Source organism: Microcaecilia unicolor, chromosome 1 (assembly GCF_901765095.1).
Source record: "Microcaecilia unicolor chromosome 1, aMicUni1.1, whole genome shotgun sequence".
NCBI lineage: Eukaryota > Metazoa > Chordata > Amphibia > Gymnophiona > Siphonopidae > Microcaecilia > Microcaecilia unicolor.
Genome location: NC_044031.1, coordinates 308,395,188 through 308,416,894, shown reverse-complemented (window position 1 = coordinate 308,416,894; position 21,707 = coordinate 308,395,188). Strand labels below are relative to the sequence as shown.

Genomic DNA, 21,707 nt, shown 5'->3' with positions numbered 1-21,707 from the left:
TGTTCCTTTTGATGATTCCTTTTATTGTCATCAACAACCAAACCCAGTTTGGTTGAAAGTTTTAAATGAATATTCATTTAAACAGGTAGTAGATGGTGTTATGCATCGAGCAGGATATAGATTTAATCTTTCTTTCACAGAAGTTGTATGGGTTTTTAGCAGTGGACTTTGATCCTGGGGAACTGGGTTTGATTCCCACTGCAGCTCCTTGTGACTCTGGGCAAGTCATTTAACCCTCCATTGCCCCAGGTGCAAATAAGTACCTGTATATGCTATGTAAACCGCTTTGAATGTAGTTGCAAAACAAACCACCGAAAGATAGTACATCAAGTCCCATTTCCCTTTCCCTTTCAATTAAGGATTTAGGCTGGACTGACCAATATTTAGTAACTGTAGATTTTTATTTTGGAAAGAATTTAGATAGAAAAATGAGACATTTTTGAGTGTAAAGATTAGGCCACAATTTGATTTGAGTGCTTTAGAACATGAATGGAAACAAAGATTGGTGGTTGCTGATAATATGTCTTTAGGCGAGATGGTGAATGCTTGGACAGATTCCTTGATAGAACCATTAGATGCTGTAGCACCTGAAAGAAATATTGAAAGGGGATAGCATAAAGGATAGATGATACAAACAAAACCAGAGAGGCTTTTCAGGTCTGCAGCAATCACAGAAGAATAAACATCAAAACAGACCCGGAGTCCAATACAAAACTTTATTAGAAAACCTGACATGGTTCACATTTTGCCCAACAAGGGCTGCTTCAGTGGTGTGAAACTAAAAACATAAAAACATACAATATTACAATTGTAATGTGAGCACATTTATTCTGGTTCCCATCCACCACTTTGTGTTTTTAATACTTATTATTTTTTTAGTGTGTACATTTTAATATTATATGTTTTTATATTATTTTTATTTTATACCCCTGAAGCAGCCCTTTATGGGGCGAAACGTAGACCATGTTGGGTTTTCTAGTAGAGCTTTATATTAGACTCCAGGTCTGCTTTGATGTTTGTTCTTCAAAGATAGATGGTATGTAGTGGAGTTAGAAAAGCAGAACAAATGTGCAGAAAGACTCACGATGTTGATGATCATGCATCTTATATATTGAAGTTAGTTGAGTTTAAAGCTCTTTGCCAACAAATGAGAAATACATATTATCAAGAAAAGATAAGGAATGCCTTAAATAGGCCAAAGGAATTGTTGCATATAGTGAATTTTTTGGTAAATGGTGAAGCTGATGATGTAGATATTGAGAATTTATCACCTCAAATTTATCATGACTGGCTCCATAACAAATTACACGGTGAAGGGATCCAACAAAGATCCATAGAGGATGAGAATAGTTTGTCTGTTCCAATGGATTCCTGGGGAGAATTCTCAATTGTAAATGATTCTGAGATTACTGATACTGTAAAATATCTTGCTCCTACCCTCTATTATCATGATCTTGTTCTTCATAATTATTTATCAGTGTTAGAGGTGGTTACTCTTTCATTGGGTAAAATAGTAAATAAGTCTTTATCTGAAGGGAATATGATTGATACCTTGACATTTGCTACTGTGAAATTATTATTAAAGAAAGGTACTGGAGATTTAAAGCAACCAGGAAATTTATAAGCCAATTTCTGTGCTGTCTTTTTTGGCAAAAGTAAGAGAGAAAGAAGTCCTAAAACAGTTCCAGGGCTTTGTTGATAGTAGGCATATACTGAATGATTTTCAATATGGTTTATTATTGTCTTTGATAGAAGAAATGCGACTCGGGATGGATCATAATGTTTGTACATTGACATTCGATATGGTGATTCATAATATACTGTTAAAAAATTGTGTGAGCTGGAAATACATGATAAAGTGCTGCATTAGTTGAAGTTTGATCCTGAACACTTTGGTATTAGCTCTCAGTTGTGCATCCTGTTTTCAGTTTATAAGTCAGATTTCTGGGTGTTCTAGCATTAAGGGCCCTGTTTACTAAGCTGCGCTGTAGACGCACAAACATTTTAGCGTGTGCTAACGCTAGAGACACCCATAATATAATGGGTGTCTCTATTGTTAGCGCATGCTAATTTTTAGCGCACCTAGAGTGCGGCTTAGTAAACAGGGCCCTAAGTCTCTGTTGAGGTATGTTTTGTTTCTTACATTTTTTGGTGTGAGGTGGTGTTTGAAGTTCAGCAGGCTTATTTTCGAAAGAGAAGGGTGCGCATCTTTCGACACAAATCGGGAGATGGGCGTCCTTCTCTCAGGGTCGCCCAAATCGTCATAATCGAAAGCCGATTTTGGGCGTCCCCAACTACTTCCCGTTGCGGGGACGACCAAAGTTCCCGGGGGCTTGTCGGAGGTGTAGCGAAGGCGGGACTGGGGGCATGTCTAACAGATGAGCGTTCTCGAGCACTTGGTTGACTTTACTTGGTCCATTTTTTCTTATGACCAAGCCTCAAAAATGTGCTTGAATTGACCAGATGACCACCGGAGGGAATCGGGGATGACCTCCCCTGACTCTCCCAGTGGTGACTAACCCCCTTCTACCCTGAAAAAAACAACTTTAAAAACTGTTTTTGCCAACCTGAAATGTCATACTCAGGTCCATCGCAGCAGGTCCCTGGGAGGGGAAGTATGTGTGTGTCAGCGGAGGCATAGCGAAGGCGTGGACGTCCTTCTTTCAAACATTTTGGACATCCTGAACTGCCCCCCCCCCCCCCCCACAGGGATGGCCAAATTTCAAGGGAGTGGAGAGGAATGGAGGAGTGGCCTAGTGGTTACAGCACTGGTCTTGCAATCCGGTTCAAATCCCAGTGCTGCTACTTGTGATCCAAAATCCCAATAAATAAAGGGGGTGTCGGAGGCATAGCAGGCATGGACGTCCTTCTCACAGAAACATCCACATTTTGGACGTCCTCAACTGCCCTTGCAGGGATGGAGGCATAGCGAAGGACGTCCTCAACTGCCGTTGCAGGGACGGAGGCATAGTGAAGGACGTCCATCACCCATACTCTGAAAAGAAAAAAAAAAAAAAAGACGTCCCTGACGAGCATTTGAACGTTTTCACCTGGACTTGTATTTTTCACCTGGACTTGTATTTTTCTAAGGTTGTAGATAGCAATTTATTTAAGGTTGTCAACGGCTATTATACACGCAGCTTGTCTGCATGTATGAAGCCATCTTTGGCATGCGCAGAGCAGCCACGCATAATGCTTGGCTGCTCTGCACTGACTTCCCCTCCTTAGGAAGGAAATCGTGTGCAAATGAGCTAACAGTGAGCAGCCCATTTGCATGCGATATCCTTCATGCATGCCCATTCCTTTCCGAATCGCTAAGGGATCGGTAAGGGAAGGGCTTTTTCCGTTCAGTTAGTGCATCAGTTAGTCCACTGCAGTGCCCCCTAGGGTGCCCAGTTGGTGTCCTGGCATGTCAGGGGGACCAGTGCACTATGAATGCTGGCTCCTCCCACGACCAAATGAGTTGGATTTGGTCGTTTTTGAGATGGGCGTCCTTGGTTTCCATTATGGCCGAAAACCGGGGACGACCATCTCTTAGGTCGACCATCTCAACATTTATGTCGACCATCTCTAAGGTCGGCCTAAATGTTGAGATTTGGGCATCCCTGACCATATTATCGAAACGAAAGATGGACGCCCATCTTGTTTCGATAATACGGGTTTCCTCGCCCCTTCGCGGGGATGTCCTGTAAGGACGCTCTCAGGAAAATTTGGGCACCCCATTCAATTATGCTCCTCCAGGTCTCCTTGGATAATGGATTTATCTGTTTTGTCTTTACATACCAGGGCTAGAGATTTGGGAGGGTGAAAGCTTGGGGGTGGCATGGGATGGGAGGATTAAGTAATTTGTACCACTAGTGGGAGTTGTTATGCCTTCTTGTTCTGGTTTTGGTTCCTCTTTTGAGGAGTCTATTTGATTGTTTTAAAACTCAATAAATGTTTTAAGATAAAGTGTTGCACTGGTTTGAGCCCTATTTGCAAAATAGATAATTTCTAGTAAAAGTTGCTGAACATGTTTCAGGAAGTTATTTGATAAACCGTGGTGTCCCTCAGGGATCAGCCTTATCAGCTTTACTCTGTAATGTATATATGACATCTTTGAGTGAGATGTTTCGGAAATTGGGGTTATCGTTTAGAATGTACGCTGATGATATTCAGTTTTTTTCCCATCATAGATGATTCCCATAATTTACTGGGAGTCCTGACTACGTATTTTGAAATGATCACTGAGTGGATGAAACACCACGATTTGTCATTAAATTTTGCAAAAATAGAAATCATGTACATTGGCAGGCATATTGATTCTTCTCTGCTGTCTTTGTTGAAATATCAAGGTATAGATTTGAAAGTTAAATCATACCTTCATAGTCTAGGAGTGATGCTGGATTTGGAATAGGTCATGCAAAACCAAGTGGGTTGTGTAATTTCTACATCTTTTTTTCAGCTTCGTGTCATTAAAGGTATGATTTTGCCCTGTGATCTTTGAACAATCATGCAGATCCTGATAATGTCAAGATTAGATTATTGTAATTCTTTTTCTCCGAGGACAAGCAGGCCATTAATTCTCACAACTGGGTAACACAATCCCAGGTTACCCAGTCTGGAGTTTCCTCTGGAGCAGTGGTTGCATCTAGGGGGGTGCTGGCTCCCCACCCTGTTTAGGGATTGCTATGGTACATCCAATCAGTTTTGGATTCATCTGCTGCGCAGGCTAAGGAAGGTAAAGTTATACCTTACTTGCAGATAATTTTCTTTCCTTTACTTGCAGCAGATTAATCCAAGATCCCTCCCTTTGTCAGCCGCAGTGGTTGGTTTTTCCGTATGTTTCTCCTGATTAAGGGAAAAGAAAGAAAGGAGAGGAACAACAGAGTAAATGTTGTTTGTAGGACATGCTTTTTAAATGTCCAGAAGATAAGTTTCTGTTCTGATTGGTTGGTGAGGAAGGTCACAGTTTTCTTGTTTGGTTCTACTTTGTGATGAGACATGTATTGAGTGAAGGAGGAGCTGGCCATCTGGTATCACTGCCTTCAGCTTTGTAATCTCTATCTCTACCTGCTGGTAGATGGACACAACCCATCAGTTCTTGGATTCATCTACTGCGAGTAAAGGAAAGAAAATTATCTGCAGATAAATCATAATTTTACCATCTAGCATTATGATCTGAAGTAGCAAAACAATTATGTGTTGCTGCATGTTATTATTCTGATACACACAATTGAAATTTATTGAGGGAGTAAATTTATGGAACCATCTGCCTTGTTATTTAAGACTTTGTTCCAGTAAGCAATAGTTTAAGAAACTTTTGAAGACTTATTATTTTGTAAAACCTTTTATGGAAAATTAATTTGATTTCATCTACTCACGTGGTTTATCGTATATTGAGCTTGTTATACCGCCCATGTTGCGGCAAATCAGAGCAGTTTACAAATAAAAATCTATATATATAAAAGGCAAGACCAACGTTCTATGAAGCCTCCAGCCGGAAGTGTGAAGCGCCAGAGATATCCGGTTTCCCCATGAGTGAAGGAAAACAGCACAGCACGAAATCTCACACAGTGAAGGACTCAGAGGGGGGAGGGGAGAGAGATGCCCTCACTCTCTCTGTAACAAAAACACAGAACAGCAGGAAACTTAACACTGAAGGACTGGACTGGGAGGGGGGAGGGAGAGAGGGCAGGGACACACACTCCCACATGCACACTCTGAAGAAAACCTTGCTAGCCCCCGTTTCATTTGCATCAGAAACGGGGCTTTTTTACTAGTGTCCAATAAATGCAAAGCAAGAAACTGCAGTATTGTTTTATATTTTTTTGAATGATAGTTATTGTATTATATTGTCCTGTTATTTTGATTTAATGATTTTATGAATGTTTTACTGTAACCCACTTTGACATTAAAGCAGGATATAAATCTGAGAATAAATAAATAACTGTGCATTATGAATCTCATTTGAGCACTGGACAAGATACACGGAGTGCTGGTTCAATGAAATTAGGTTATATCAAGAAGGGTTTGGAGCACCCTGCCTCTGCAGCATAGCTGATCAGATACAGATCAGCTATATAGCAGGTAGAAATGACAGACATACTCAGGAGCCATATGTTATCCTTTGAGTTATTTTATTAGTGTCTTGAGTATATAGAATGATTCCTCCTGGCACATACACGCACAAAGTTACTCCTGTGTCAGAGCAGGTGCAGCTTTGTGTGGGAGCTTTTGGGGAGGCAATTTTATAAAGACACAAAGGGGGCATATGTTGCTGTTATTACATAGGTGCAACATGTATGCCTATATGCCTTCCCTGCCTAAGCATCCTGTTATAATGTATATTTGTTAGGCTTTTGTTTGCCTTATTCTTCTGTCCTAGTCTTTTGTTTAATTAATAACTATTCATAACTTGAGCTTTTAGGTGTTCTTTGAGAATCTAGTAAAGAGCTCTTTTTGGATACCTTGTATCCATCCATCTGTCTGTTTGTGACTTTGTTTCAGCTCATAAATCCACAGAAGTGTCATCTTGTGCTTTGGGGTAGGGTGATATTGGAGGTTTAAAGGTTGGCTGGACTCCACAATTCTGGCATGGCACCCCAGAATAGGTAGCTGGCATAGAGAACCACACATAGCAGATCCTTCAAGTACCTGTCTGGAGAGCACATATTAAAGGGCTACATTTCTGAAAGGAGAAATTGCTTGCCTTACCTTACCTTTTGTGGGTCATGAGAGACAGAGAAAGACTTGCTTCAAGGTACTACTCTTGTGAATGCTTTATGTGAACACAGTGTCTTTTCTGTCTTCATTCTCTCTCTTCTCTTGCTCACCCAAAAGAGATTCAGTCCTGTCTTGGTTTTGGCTGTATATAGTAAAATATAGTCTGTACTGGGTGATTAAAATCTTAATAAAAAGCTATTATTTTCACAGACAAAACAGAAAAACACAAAAGATTGAGAAGATACTGGGGAACTTTTTTCTGTTTTTCCTTAGGACTTATCATTTCTACTTCTATCTTTAGGTTGCTCTGTCTCGAATATTCCTCTTCATAATTTGGACTGAAAGAGGAGAGAACCTTAAACATTTCCACAATTCCTTCAATGCACCAATCCCACAGTCAGACTCAAAATGGACTACATGGAAAGTATCAACTTTTTATATACTACAGCCTCAATCTGCAATAGTCACTTACAAACATCAGTATACAGGAAACCAACTGACAGAGGAAACTATCTTCATAGAGCCAGTTTCCATCCTCAGTACTTAAAAAAATTCATTATATACAGCCAAGCCACAATATACCACTGCATTTGCTTTGACCCACAAGATAGGAATAAAACACCTTAAAGCTAGAAGAGAATCCTTTAAACAGAAGGGCTATCATCCCAAAAATATGTCCAAAACAATTGCATCCTCACTCAAAACACCTGAGGAAAACCTACTACAATACAAGAATAGGAAAACCAAGGAACATGTACCACTTGTAGTACCATGCAATCCAGAAATAGAAAACCTAAGGAAAATTATAAAAGTCCTTCATCCCCTATTTCTGGAGAATGGATTACTAGAAGAAATATTTCCTATCTCTCCAGTTCTAACCTTCCACCAATCACCTAACCTGAAACAAAAACTTATAAAAATCAAACTTCAAATAGAAAAAAATGGCACAAAACCTTGTGAGCCACCACTACACAATTTATGCCAGCACATATCACAGAACTCTACAGCTACCCTCATGTGGGAAAGGCTCACATTCATGCTTCTCTATATGATCCAATGCAAAAATGTGGAAAAATGATCCCCTCCTTTTCAGTATTTTTCTTATCCTCAGGCAACTCTTACTTAAGACCTTGCAATCACTGCCTAATATTATGCTGACCCCAGAAATCCTGACTGACTCCATTCTACCACTTTCTAGACTCCATCATTGACTGGCTTCATAAGAACCACCTTGTCCTAAACCAGCCAAAGAAATGCTAAAAAATGCAGGGTCAGGTACCTCTGTTCATGAAAAAAACGTGAGACCTGGAGGTGAATGTATCTGATGAACTTAAGGTGGCCAAACAGGTAGAAAAGGCGATGGTAAAAGCCGGAAGGATGCTTGGGTGCATAGAAGGACTGACCAGGAGGAGATCTCGTTTGAAGTACTGTGGGCAGTTCTGGAGACCACATCTTCAAAAGGATATTAAATAAGATGTAGTCAGTCCAGAGAACAGGTGCTGTCGACCTGGTGTAAGTGGATATGCCTAAATTTGTTTTGCGTTTAACTGTCGACTTACACCAGCTATTCTATAAGGAAACGTATGCGTGTAATTGTTCTTAGTAAATAGGCTCACAGCCCATGTAATTTGGATGCCTAAATTGTATCACCCAGTTGTAGAATTGCCCTCTTAGAGGGTACTTTTATAACAGGTCGCATGGGTCTGAAGGTCGAGAAGGTCCCTATTTTTAATTTAACATTTCTATCCCACAAAATACCCATAAGAGAACTAGGTAGGTTACAATTTCCAGTATAAAACAAATATAAAAATTAAACCTCTCTCTCACAACAGTAAGCCATGCATAGCCCCACAGAGTTAAAATATAATAATAATAATAATGTAACAAAATTAATCACCCTATCAAAGCAACCAAACATTATAACCTCCTTACCAGTTCATTGAAGAGCCAGTTTTCTAAAGACACCTAGCCTAATTTTCAAAGCACTTAGACTTACAAAGTTCCATAAGTTACCATGAAATTTTGTAAGTCTAACTGCTTTGAAAATATGCCTCTTAGTCTCATATTATTTTTACAAAATAGTAGCAGTAAGCTGGCAGAAATTGCAGCTACATTGAAGCAGATTAGAACCAGATTGGGAACATGTGTAAATTTTAGCATGTAAAGTATGCATGTATTTTATGAAAAATGTTTATACTTTGGTACTCCACTCCAGAACATGTCTACATGTGCATTGTATAAAAGTTCTTACTGTTTTGTCACTGTGCTTACCTTTTATGTATGTAACCCCTGGTGTAATTTTATAAAAATGATTTTACACACCATAAAAGTTATAAAATTACCCCCTTATATATTAACAGGAGATGGACCTCTTTCAATTAAAAGGAAACTCTGGAAAGAAAGGGCAAAGGATGATAGTTAAAGGAGGTAGCTCAGAAGTAATCTAAGGAAATATTTCTTCATGGAAAGGGTGGTGGATGCATGGATCAGCTTCCCAGTGGAAGTGATGGAGATTACAGTGTCTGAATTCATGAAAGTATGGGTCAAGTAGAGGATCTCTGAGGGAAAGGACATGATTGTAGAGTTTAGTAGTTGGTGTAGGTGGGAAGAAGATTGGATAGGCCATATGGTCTTTATCTGCTCTCATTTTTTTATATTTCTATGTAGTCTTCTAATTCACACAAGGACTCATGAACACAAAACTTTCCATTTGAATCCTGCCTATTCTATGGGACCTCTTTGCTATTGTTACCCAAATCCTGGAAAGGAAAGGAAAAGGGGATGGGATTTGATATACCACCTTCTCTATGGTTGCATATTATATAAAGATACTTATTTTGTATCTGGGGCAATGGAGGGTTATGTGACTTGCCCAGAGCCACAAGGAGCTGCAGTGGGAATTGAACACAGTTGCCCTGGTTGTCAGGCTGCTGCACTAACCATTAGGCCACTCTTCCACTCCTCATTCAAAATGCTGAGTCGTGCTTCACCAAACATTTTTCCAGGAGAGTCAGGGAGCGCCATGCCTTTATTTATTTGGATTTATTTCACATCTTTTCCAGTAGTAGCTCAAGATGATAATGCTGTCTGATTTGGCAATATGTTTTTCAGGGTCTGTAGTCCAAAATACCTCACTGGCTGAAGTTTTTTTTTTTGTTTGTTTTTTTTTGGGGGGGGGGGGGGGTCTGTTTTGCATTGAACTTTTCGTAGTCAGTTTTTTTTTACATTATTCTTTGTGTGTTGCAGTGATGATGCAAGAATCCAAACTTACCAGTTTCCAACAGCGACAGATCAATGATTGTCTTCTGCGTAAGTGCCTTTGGTTACTAGTAATCATAGGCAGTGTAATGAGGTGGGCCATGATCTAACTGATATTTTGCCCAGTGTAGCATCAGCAATTTGAGAGCTTGAGAGCAAGGCTGGAGATTGCTTTGTTTATATCCTGCAACCAAAAAGGTGTTCTGCCATCCCTGCCAGAAAATAATCCCCCTCCAGTTTTATGTTCTGTTTGTCAATGCATTAAGTTACACATTCACCCACACATGTGCCCAATCCCAAAGACGCCAAGGGTGACCCATCCCAAAGCTGGAGATTTACCACCATAGTGCTGTAGATTGAAGCCCTGTGAGTGAGGTTTTTCTTGCAGGCTCCAGCCATGTCTAAAATGAGTTCTAGCAGGTGCACATTCTGAAAATTGACTTATTCCTATCAATAAATATAAAATAAAATTCTTTTTTCTACCTTTGTTGTCTGGTCATTTTATTTTTCTTATTGAATTGGTCCTAGTCTCAGGTTTCTGCATTCTTCTTTTTTCTCTTCTGTCTTGCCAGAGTCTGCTCATCCATTTGGCATTTCTTTTCTCCCCATGTCCACCAGCCATCTTCTCTCTGCATTCCCACCTGTCTGACCCAGCATCACTCCTGTCTTTTTGCCATGTTGAGCATCTCCCATCTCTGTGTCCGTATTCATGCCCTGTCCAACATAACTGTTCTGTGTCCCTATTCTCACCATGTACCAGCATCTCTGTCTCTCCCTCTCCTGGCCAGCATCTCTCCCTCTCTCTTCCCTCCCTCTGCCTCCCCCCCCCCTCACCTCTCACCAGGGATTCAGCAAGTGTTCCTCTCTCTTCCCCCGCTTCAGTTCTGTCTCCCTTTTGCAGGACCAGCATCTCTCCCTCTTCCTTCTTTCCCCACAGGTCCTTGCACTTTTCTCTTTCCTTGTCCCCACCTCCCCCCCCCCCCCCCCAAAATCCAGCACCTCTTTCCCGCTCTGCATCCTCTTTCTTACTCCCCTCATTGGATCTCTCTCTTACCTACCTGACCTCCTGCCCAGCACCTCTCTCCCTCCTTATCCCCCTCTGATGTGTCACCTCTCTCCCTCCTTGCCCCCTCCCCAAATGCAGTACCTCTATCCCTCCTTGCCCACTCTGATTCAGCACCTCCCTCCCTCCTTGCCCTTCCCAGTGCAGGACCTCTCTCCCGCCTTGCCCCCCTGCAGTGGTATCTTATCCCATTCCCTCCTCCTTCTCCTCCTCAAGGGCTCCCAGGACTCTACCCTGGCCCAGACCTACCCAAACGCCCTGGTAGCCTAGGATAGAACAGGCAGTAGTGATCCGCTGTTGCTGCTGCCCGTGCCAGCTTCAAGGCTCAAAATGGCAGCTATGACCTCTCGTGAGAGTTCACAGTCACCATCTAGAACTGTGGAACTGGCATGAGAAGCAGCAACTGGTTGCTTCTGCTCGACCTACTACCCTAGACCACAAGGACATCATTCGGGTAGGTCCGGGGGTAGGTAGTGGGAGGCTTTCGGGAGGGAAGTTTTTTGTGGGGGAGGCCAATTTCCTGAATACGTGGGAGGAGGGGGCTTTGGCATTTGAGCTGGAGAATGGGGCCAAATGCACGTGACTTGGTATGTCTGCAAGCCTCATTCTGAGTCTAAGACGGCAGTTACATATATAAGATTAGTGTGCTAGGTGAAGGTATTGACAAGTAAAGGGGCCTCTTTGAATAGCATCATCATGATAGTTTTGGTTGCTCGAGTATCTTTACCAATTTGAAGATATATGTCCATTTTCTTTTACAGGTGGTGATGTTCTGCCTACCAGATGTAACCCAACATCTAGCGAAGACTCAGAGGTTTCACAATCTGCCCCTCCTCCCTCAAAATCTTGTCTCACTTTCAGTCCATCATCCAGGCCAAGTCTGAGGCCTGCAGAGATCTGCAGAGCAGGTGATGCTTACACCAGAGAGAAATTTCAAGCAAGGCCAGCTAGTAAGTAATACAAAACAGGTGCTTTCTGCAGTAAGGTTACTCGGATGTTTAACCCAAAACAGTACAAGGCATTAAATTGTCATTCCAGCAGCAAATGGAGACAGAACAAAGCTGCTTATTGTTTGCTGATACAATCTTTGGTACTTACTAATTTAAACTATTGTAATATTGTACACATTGGCTGTAAAAAATCATTGTTGTCTAAACTTCAGATGGTGCAGAATATCGCTGCCCGCTTGATTCATAAAGTACCACAGTTTGAAAGGGCATCCCCACTATTAGTAAGGTTGCATTGGCTACCTGTTGAGGCCCAGTCACTTTTTAAGTTATGTACATTTGTTTTTCAAACAATTTACGGAATTGCACGTAGCCATATGCAAGGACTTGAATACTGTCTGATAGGAACTCTAATCCTCTGTCTAGGAACTTCCTCACTCTCTCATTTCCAGTTTGTAGGAACATTGTGTATAAATCTTCGCATTCAATTAGTTTTTATTATTACTCTGCCATCTGGGACCATATGGACTGTTTTGAAAGGCGACAAAATATATTTCATTTAGGAGATTTTTGGATTTATAATATGACACTGTTTCTTTTTGTCCTTTCATAATTCTGTGGTGACATATTGGAGAACATCCTGCACCATCCGGGGCCACCAGTAGTAACGGGAAATCAGGTGCAACGTCTTCTGGAAACCGAAATGACCCGCAAATTCAGATGAGTGACCCCAACGCAGCACCCTCTTATGCAGACGTATTGGAACAGCCACTTTGCAGGCCGTGGTAGCTCCCGGAATGGAGGGAATACAGGCTGGGTTAAGTAGAGGGTACGGTTTTTCCTGGTCCTCGGGAGCCTCAAAAACCCCGGATAATACATCCGCCTGTATGTTCTTTTCTGCCGGTCGGAATACCAGGCGAAAGTCGAAGCGGGTGAAGAACAGGGACCAGCGGGCCTGACGCGGATTTAACCTGGTAGCATTCTGTAGGTAGAAGAGGTTCTTCTGATCTGTTATCAAGCAAATAATGCCATTCCTGAAATGCTAACTTAAGAGCCAGCAGTTCACGGTCTCTGATCGTGTAGTTACGCTCCACAGGAGAGAATTCGTGAGAAAAGAAAAAGCAGGGATGTCTTTTCCCTGAGGTTAGGGTTTGGGATAATACTGCTCCAGCGCCCAGGGATGAGGCGTCCACCTCTACCAGAAAAGGCTTCATCGGATCCGGACTGCGGAGAACCGGGGGAAAGACAGGAAGGCGTCCTTCAACCTGGAGAAGGCAGAAAGAGCTTCAGGCGGTCAGTTCTTAATGTCTGCTCCTTTTTTAGTGAGGGCTGTCAGAGGGGCTGTAACCAGTGAATAATTCCGAATGAACTGCCGGTAATAGTTGGCAAACCCCAGGAATCTTTGCAAGGCTCGGAGTCCCTGGGGCACCGGCCAGTCGCGAATGGCTTGCAGCTTGGCAGGATCCATTTGCAGCCCTGTGGCTGAAACGATGTATCCCAAAAAAGGGAGCACCTGGTGAAAGGAGCACTTTTCAAGTTTGGCAAACAGGCGGTGTTCCCGAAGTCACCGAAGGACAGTGCGGACATAGAGGAGATGTTGCTGTAGGGAGGGTGAAAAGATCAGGATGTCATCAAGATACACAATGACAGAGGTGTATAACAGGTCTTGGAAGATGTACTTGACAAAGTTCTGGAATACCGCAGGGGCATTACAGAGGCCGAAAGGCATCACCAGGTATTCAAAATGTCCTTCATGTGTATTAAATGCTGTTTTCCACTCATCACCCTCCCAAATCTGTACCAAGTTGTATGCGCCTCGCAAGTCAACTTTGTGAAACTTTGAGCCCCCAGTAGCCGGTCAAACAGCTCTGTAATTAAAGGAAGTGGATACCGATTCTTAATGGTAATCTTGTTCAATCCCCGGTAATCGATACAGGGCCGTAGGGACCCATCCTTCTTGGTAACAAAGAAGAATCCTGCCCCTGCAGGAGAGGTGGATGGCCGAATGAATCCTTTGGTTAAGTTCTCCTGGACATATATGCACATGGCCCAAGATTCCTCCCGGGAAAGGGTGTACAACCGTCCCCTAGGTGGATTAGTCCCTGGGAGTAAGTCTATGGGACAATCAAAAGACCGGTGAGGCGGCAGGATATCAGCCTCCTGCGCACTGAATACATCCTGGAACTCCTGATATTCCTCCGGTAGGCTAACAGACAAAGTCAGTGGGATCCTAGGGAGAGCGGTGAAAGCCGTAATGGGTGGCCGGATTTGCGGCAGGCATTCCCGAAAACAGTGAGGACTCCATTGACCAATCACCCCTGTGGACCAATCAATGGAGGGTGCGTGAAGACGAAGCCAGGGTAGTCCCAAGATTACCGGGTGGATGGCTCTGGACAGCACCAGGAACTGGATCACGTCTTGATGCAGAGCCCCCACTTGCATATGTAGGGGTGAGGTGATTCATGTAATAGACCAGGGAAGCATGTCCCCTTGAATGGAGGTAGCCTGGAGGGCCGGTTGACAAGGCACAGATGGCCCTCCTAACCAGTCCAGGAGACCAGCATCGATAAAGTTTCCCCCGGCCCCTGAGTCCACCAGGGCCAGGGTAAGAACCTTGAACCCCTGTCCCTGCAGTAAAACTGGAACGGACAGCAGGTTATCAGGAAGGGAAGACAACCAACCCAGAGTCACTCCCTTCACGGGGCCCGGGCCGGGGCGTTTCCCAACTTGTTCGGACAGGTTCCTGCAAAATGTCAAGGTTGTCCGCAATACATGCATAAGTTATTCTTCCGGCGGTGAGCTCTCTCCGCCTCAGAGAGTCGGTGCTGTCCCACTACCATGGGTTCCTCCTCCGTCCTACCTGAAGCCTCTCCGGAAGCTTTAGGGGCCCCAGTACGGACAGGTCGGAACGTGGATCTCTGGTCGGGTCGTTGAGCGGCCTGCTCCTGGGCCCTCTCTTGGAAACGGACGTCAATCCGGGTGCAGACGGTAATGAGCATGTCCAGGGTTATGGGAAGCTCCCTTCCTGCTAGTTCATCCTTGATTTCACTGTTCAGCCCCTGCCAAAAAATGGCCGTTAAGGCCTCCTGGTTCCAGCAGAGCTCGGCAGCGAGGGTTCAGAACCGAACAGCATAGGCCCCGACAGACCCGGTTCCCTGCTGGATACGTAGCAGTTCACTCGCGGCTGATGAGGGGCGACCAGGAACATTGAACACCATCTGGAACTGCCGCAAGAATTCCCCCAAATCTGAGAGTACCAGGTCCCATTGTTCCCACAACGGAAACGCCCAGGCTAGGGCAGGACCTGAGAGCAATGAGATGATGTAGGTGATTTTTACCCTGTCAGATGGGAATGATCCAGGTTGCAGTTCAAATAACATTTGACACTGGTTTAAGAACCCCCGACATCCTGAGGGGTTCCCATCAAAACGGGGTGGTTCCAGGAGCCGCAGACGCTGGGCAGGGGACTCAGCCCTAGGGCCAGGAGCGCTGGCGGAATGCTGCTGCTGAAGAGCGGGCATCTGGGAGCAAACGTCCTGGAGAATACTGGACAATCGATTCAGCTGAGCCTGTTGCTGCTGTAAAACTTGAGCCAAGTCAGACAGCTCGGTCTTGTCCGGCAAGCTCATGGCTTCAGCTTACTGTTACTGTTATGTTTACTGCGATACTGCGGTAGTGAGCCCCTGTGCCTTGACAGAGCATGGTGGACTGAAGAGGAGCACCGTACTTGGTCAGGCAGCCGGACAACCCCTAGCTTCACCTGGGGAGAGGCCACCGTTCCCCGAGAGTTGAGCCCCCAGGTGCAGGTGGCCACCAGGACTTCTGGATACGAGCGGGGTCGCACAGCCGCCGGCCGTGGCAGGCAGCAAAGCTGAGAATAGTCAGGTCCAATCCAAGAGTCAGGGCAGGCAGCAAACCAGAGAATAGTCAGGTCCAATCCAGGAGTTGGGGCAGGCAGCAAAACAGAGAATAGTCGGGTCCGGTCCAATAGTCAGGGCAGACAGCAAAGTAGACAGCAGAATGCTCAATCACAAGCACCAAACCTCTATAACCATAGAAGCCGAAGCAAAGTATGAAGGAGTCTGTGGCTCTTAAGTAGTCCCCTCATCGGCAGTACCTCCAGTCAGCTGGAGAGAACGATCCTGGGTAGGTTGGCTGCTGGAGAGGGGTGGAGCAGCAGTGAGAGACCGCCAATCCCGCATAATCAGACGAGGAGAAAGATCCGCACCGGAAGGAAGCCCCACCTCCTGGACACCGACAGTCCATGTGGCCAGCCTCCAGGGCCGAACCAAAATGACCGGCTACGATATCAAAGCGAGCCTGACTGATGCAGACAGCCAACCTGACCGGTCACCCCGGCCGCTTCAGAATGGCCGGCCATCGCAACCGGACCAGGCATGACCGACACCTACCACCATCCGCATGGCCGGCCATCGAGACCGGCCCGAGCATAGCCGATGCCAACAGCCAGCATGGCTGATCACCGCTACTGAGAAAGCGCTCGGAGGCAAACCGGCCGCCCTACAGATGAGGAATGTAACAAGGGCTGATCAATTGGAGCACATTTCTGTAACCTGGACATGCCAGGTACCGAAGTCCCTTCCCCTCCTGAAACTGGAGTTGGACGTTCATTTCTTAACCCCTCTCTAGTCCCACCCAAAACATGCCCTTGCCATAAGTATGTTCTGTAGTTTTAGATATTTGTATCCCAGTTTTTATAGAATCAGGATTTGGACATCCTTGCAGTATGGATGTGTAAATGTTGGTTTTTGAACATCTAGAACACGAATAAAGCTTCTAAAATAAGGGCTATAAATGACTAAAAGACATACTTGAAATACATGAACAAACACCATATATACTTGAATATAAACCCATTCAAATATAAACTGATATAACATTTTTCTCCTAAAAAAGGTGTGTGGGGGGGAAATGTTAACGCAAATGTACACCAAAAGTTTATATTCAAGTATTCCTCACCTTCCTTTCCTCCTCCTCCTCCACTGCCACTTGCATCTCTCCAGAACCAGGAGAGCTCCTGCTCCCAATTCCTCTCTTCACCCCCTCCCCACCCACCAGAATAGATGAAAACCCTGCTCCCAGACCCACCCATAGACCTCTTCCCCGGGCCTACGTACAGCCCTGGTGGTCCAGTGGCAAGCTAGGGCAGGAACAATCCCCACACGCTCCTGCCCATGCAGCCTCCATGGTGAAAATAGCTGCCACGAGTTCCAGTGCAGTCTCGTGAGATTGCTGCTGGAGGTCACAGCAGCCATTTTAGGATTGGAGCTGGCACAGGCAGGACTTCTGGAATATGCAGGGGGTCAATATGCTGCTTTTCAATATGTTAAGCTTTTAGCTGCAACTGGAGTGACATTTGGTGGTGCCAAGTCCTTCCCACGCCCTTCACCTCTTCACTTCTGTTCTGTGCAGCACTGTTGCAAAGAATCTGGGGATGCTAAAGGCTTCTATTATGCCTTTTGGGTAACTGCTGGCAAGTGTTCTCCTTATAAGTATTGTTTTAATTTTTCACTCTGAGTTATGCTTTTTTTCCTTCAGTCTTCTGACTGATTATGTTTTTAGTGGGCTACTCTGTTCTGTTACCAGCAGTTGAAGAATGGCTTGCAGTCTACTTGACTCGCTCTGTACCTTTTATGCTGTGATGGTATCTTTAGGTGGTTCTTCCTTTTGGTCTCTTTGCTTCCATATTCAATCTTCTGTGATGTACTCTCTTTGACCCATCGTCTAACTCAGTAAAATATCTGTATGTCAGTCAAGTTCCTGCCTCCTTTCTTGATGAAATTGTTAGCTGAATAGGAATATAGTCTCAGTTTTCAATATTGACCAACAGTATGGTCATGAGCACAATTGCTTGGCTATTTGAAATATTGAGCATTCTGTGGGCCATGATACCCCCTTGAGGAGAAAATTACTAGGAACTTCCTTTTCCCTCCGTCTCCATCTGCTGGTAGATGGGCACAACCCACTTATCTGTACTGGTCTGGTAGGACTAAAGGAAAGAAAATGATCAGATAAGACCATTTTTCCTTACTACTGACAGTAAATAACTTCCCCAACATGCACTATTTCTAGGAGTGAATAACTTGAGGAAAAAAAGATTACATCCTGAGTCAGGAAAAAGTTACAGGGTAGATCCAATGAGAGGAAAGAAAATTATCCATAAATATCATCCCTGACCTATTGGATCAAGGGTTACAGACATCAAGGCAATCTGGATCAACTAGTATCATCGAAAGTTGTAGGGAGGCAGTAAATATGATTGCAAATAGAAATGTGCAGAATATGAACTGGGCAGACAGAATACCCACAACTATTATTAGGCAATAAGGAGAGTGGAGGAGTGGCCTAGTGGTTAGGGTGGTGGACTTTGGTCCTGGGGAACTGAGTTTGATTCCCAGCACAGGCAGCTCCTTGTGACTCTGGGCAAGTCACTTAACCCTCCATTGCTCACTGCATTGAGCCTGCCATGAGTGGGAAAGTGCGGGGTACAAATGTAACAAAAATAAATAAAAATAAAAGTGGGAGTACTAGTGATCTGGGGGTTGGTGTAATACAGTGTGTTATCCTTAGTACACTTTTTAGTCCCATTTTATTACCTAATTAATACATAAACTATGATTTAAGAGAGATTTTAGCATTAGACTTTACACTAAAACAGTAGTAAAATTTTAAAAAGTGCTGTAATAATAACTAACTTCCATGTAAATAGAATGGTAATGAGGGAATTATCTCTCATTGCAGAGAACTACATTATCAATTCAGGCCTGGAAGGAGAGAACCAACACCCCAGAGTCAGAAATACTTTCCCCTGGGAGCACTGAACAATAGACTCGCTGACTGAAGACCCCTGATTCAAAGTCTTTCAGGCCCAGAGGTTCCTGGTCAGATGGTCTCTGGTCCCTGGCTTGGAAGTTTCAGGTCAGAGGGTCTGAAGTCCAGATCTAGAATTTTGAACCAGAGAATTTTTTAATTAAAATGATTAGAAGCTGGGACAGACTAACTATTCGGGCAGTTGGGCAGTGCCAAAGGAAGTAATCGTTCTCTTTGGAGCAAGTTGTCATACAGCAAAGCCAGACGCAAACACTGAATAACAAAGTCTGCTCAGCTAACACTTTCCCAGCCATCACATATATACTGTTGTAAGTTTCATTTCTCCTAAATCATGTGATTTCTCCTAAACTAAAATGATAAAGTAGGCTATGCCATATATGGATGTTCCTGTATCATATCAGTCTCTCCTGATGTGTGTTCACATGTACAGTCGGTGGCCATTGGCTAATTAGTTATCAGTACTACATGCACATAGCATGCTGGTAGTCACAGAGCAAACTAATACATAGTACAATTCCCTTGTGTCCTCTCCCCCCCCCCCCAAAACTGAAACATTCTGGACAACGTAGACTCACTGTATCCTCGGTCTCTCTCACCACCTCCCAAGGTTATATCCACCTTATATGAAAGGCCTGCTCAGCTCCAGCCAAATATGCATCCTTGAAGTGTCATTCCTCAGTTCCCGGGAAAGCACTGTATATTACAAATATGCTAACTTATTAGGCTAACTTATGAGAACCAGACAAAGCCATGTGAAGGCTTTTGTCATATAACAGGCCTACCATAGGAAGGAATATACACTGGTCATAGTTGCAGTGCTGGTACAGAAGGAGAAAACAGACCATGGAGCCTGACACACAAGCGCTCTGCAAAACTCTACTGGTCTTTCCTCTCTGACACATACTTTCTGCTGCTGTGGGGGCAGGACCAACAGAGCCTTGCAGAACACTTGTGCACCAGGCTTTGTAGCCCATGGGCCTGGACTGATCCAGTCAGACACAAACCAGGGCAAAAGATGAAGTATACTTTTTAGATTTTGCCATATTTTATGCTATACAGCTGCCAAAATTTGGCTGCACTAGGTTGCCTCCCTTAATACCTTGTGGAAATGTCCTATAGTTCTCTCCAAAGACACAAAGCTGCAGTAGACACCACACCAATTTAAATTAAGTTGCAGCAGAACATCCTAAAGAGATAGCAACTGAATTATTCCAAATATTATCTTGTATTTTTTAATCTGATTAGATTTATTCCTGCTTTGCTCTTCCCTGTTGATCTTCCTTTTTCGTTCTAGTATGTGGGTGTGTGTGTTTGCTTGTTTGCTTGCCTGTTTATTTATTTATTTATTTTTACTGCCTTATTGGGGATAAAAGATTTTATCATACTCAGTCCCCAATTTTAAATATCTCCTTCCTTTTTAAATATATTTTGTATTGAAGTTAAAACTCTATAACATAAAGTAAAAGAAACAATCACAGTATGTACCATGTCTCTTCAGTACATTGCATACAATAACTCCAATATTCAAAAAGCAAGTATCTTCTACCTAAATACCCTGTTCCTTATCATCCAACAAGACTAGTCCACATCAGTGGGTTATATCCCCTTGACCAGCAGATGAAGATAGGGAAACACAGACAGTTTCCAGTGACATCACTGGTATAACAATAGGTGTAGCCTGGAGTTAATCAGTATAGACACAAGGACCTCCAGTGGTAATTTTCTGAAAACAAAAACCATAAGAACAAGTCAAGGGTTCACTTTTCTTTCCATGTGCAATGGGAAAAAAACAAGACACACAAAGTTCCAGGTTGGCAACTTGGCAGAAAATCACCTTAGGAATAATTGCAAATCAGAATGAAAACAGAGAATCTGTTTTGACTACCATCTGAATTATATATAAACATTTTGCTAGTACTACTGCTTTAAAGAAAAAGTCATGTCATTGGCCTTTCCTACTGCTTTGCCTAGGTTTATAATTTCTGGCTGATCTTTGGTTCCTATTGTATCCTCTCCCATTTCTCTCCATGTTATATATGATCATCAAAGAATGTAATTAAGCCCTTGATGCCGGCTTTTCCTCACTGATGGCATAAACCTAGCTTTTGTTTTTTTGAAGCAGTTACTGGTTGCTCCACTTTTCTCTACTCCTCCCATATCTCCCTTTTACATTTACTTTGAAATTGGGACTTACCAATTCACACATCATCTGTCAAAAAGGACAATTGATTTCTGACTTTATACTATAAAGTAATTTCCATGTTCTAGCTGTACAGAAGCATACCTGTCCCCTGGATTTTGTGTTTCTTTTAAACCTAGACTAGGTAGAACTTAAGGGGGATAACTTTGCTTTGTCACAATTCTCTAACAGTATTGGACTTCAGGCTTTCCTGGTTTTACTTATAAAGAATCCTATAGTAGTTATATTTGGCACTTTATTGCCTTCTATCTTCAGGTAGGGTTTCATCAGAAGAAGTTGGTGCTCTAATTGCTGAAGTGGTTTCTCACTATTCTCACCTTCTCATGGCTGGATATTTTAACTCGGATGCTAATAATCCTCAGAAAGTTATAGAAAAGGACTTTTTTTTTTTTGTTGTCTCATGGAGGCTCTTGATCTCCAACTACATATAAACATCTCCAGCCATGTAGCAGGCCATTACATGAACCTAAGTTTTTCTTCAAGCTCATTACCTATTTTAACTCTAGGAGTATCTGCTACTCCAGTCTCTTAGCCTGTCCCTAGCCCCTGTATGTCTACTAACAAAAAATCTGCTAGATAACCAGGACTGCTCACATTCTTCAGCTTGAGGATCTAGCATTTGTTTCTTCAGAATTACCACCAGACTTTCTGACTTTATCCCTAGGTACTCAGATGGACTCGT

The 21,707-nt window shown here is 43.4% G+C and overlaps 1 protein-coding gene across 2 annotated transcripts in view; it reads left to right on the top strand.

The window, feature by feature from the left end:
• Positions 1-21,707, top strand: part of C1H22orf23 (chromosome 1 C22orf23 homolog) — a 137,922-nt gene that overhangs the window by 22,782 nt on the left and 93,433 nt on the right. For both annotated transcript variants that reach the window (XM_030208181.1, XM_030208172.1), the window contains exons 3-4: positions 9,952-10,014; positions 11,788-11,976. In XM_030208181.1, the coding sequence (XP_030064041.1) occupies positions 9,952-10,014; positions 11,788-11,976 (252 nt within the window). The remainder of the gene's footprint in view (positions 1-9,951; positions 10,015-11,787; positions 11,977-21,707) is intronic.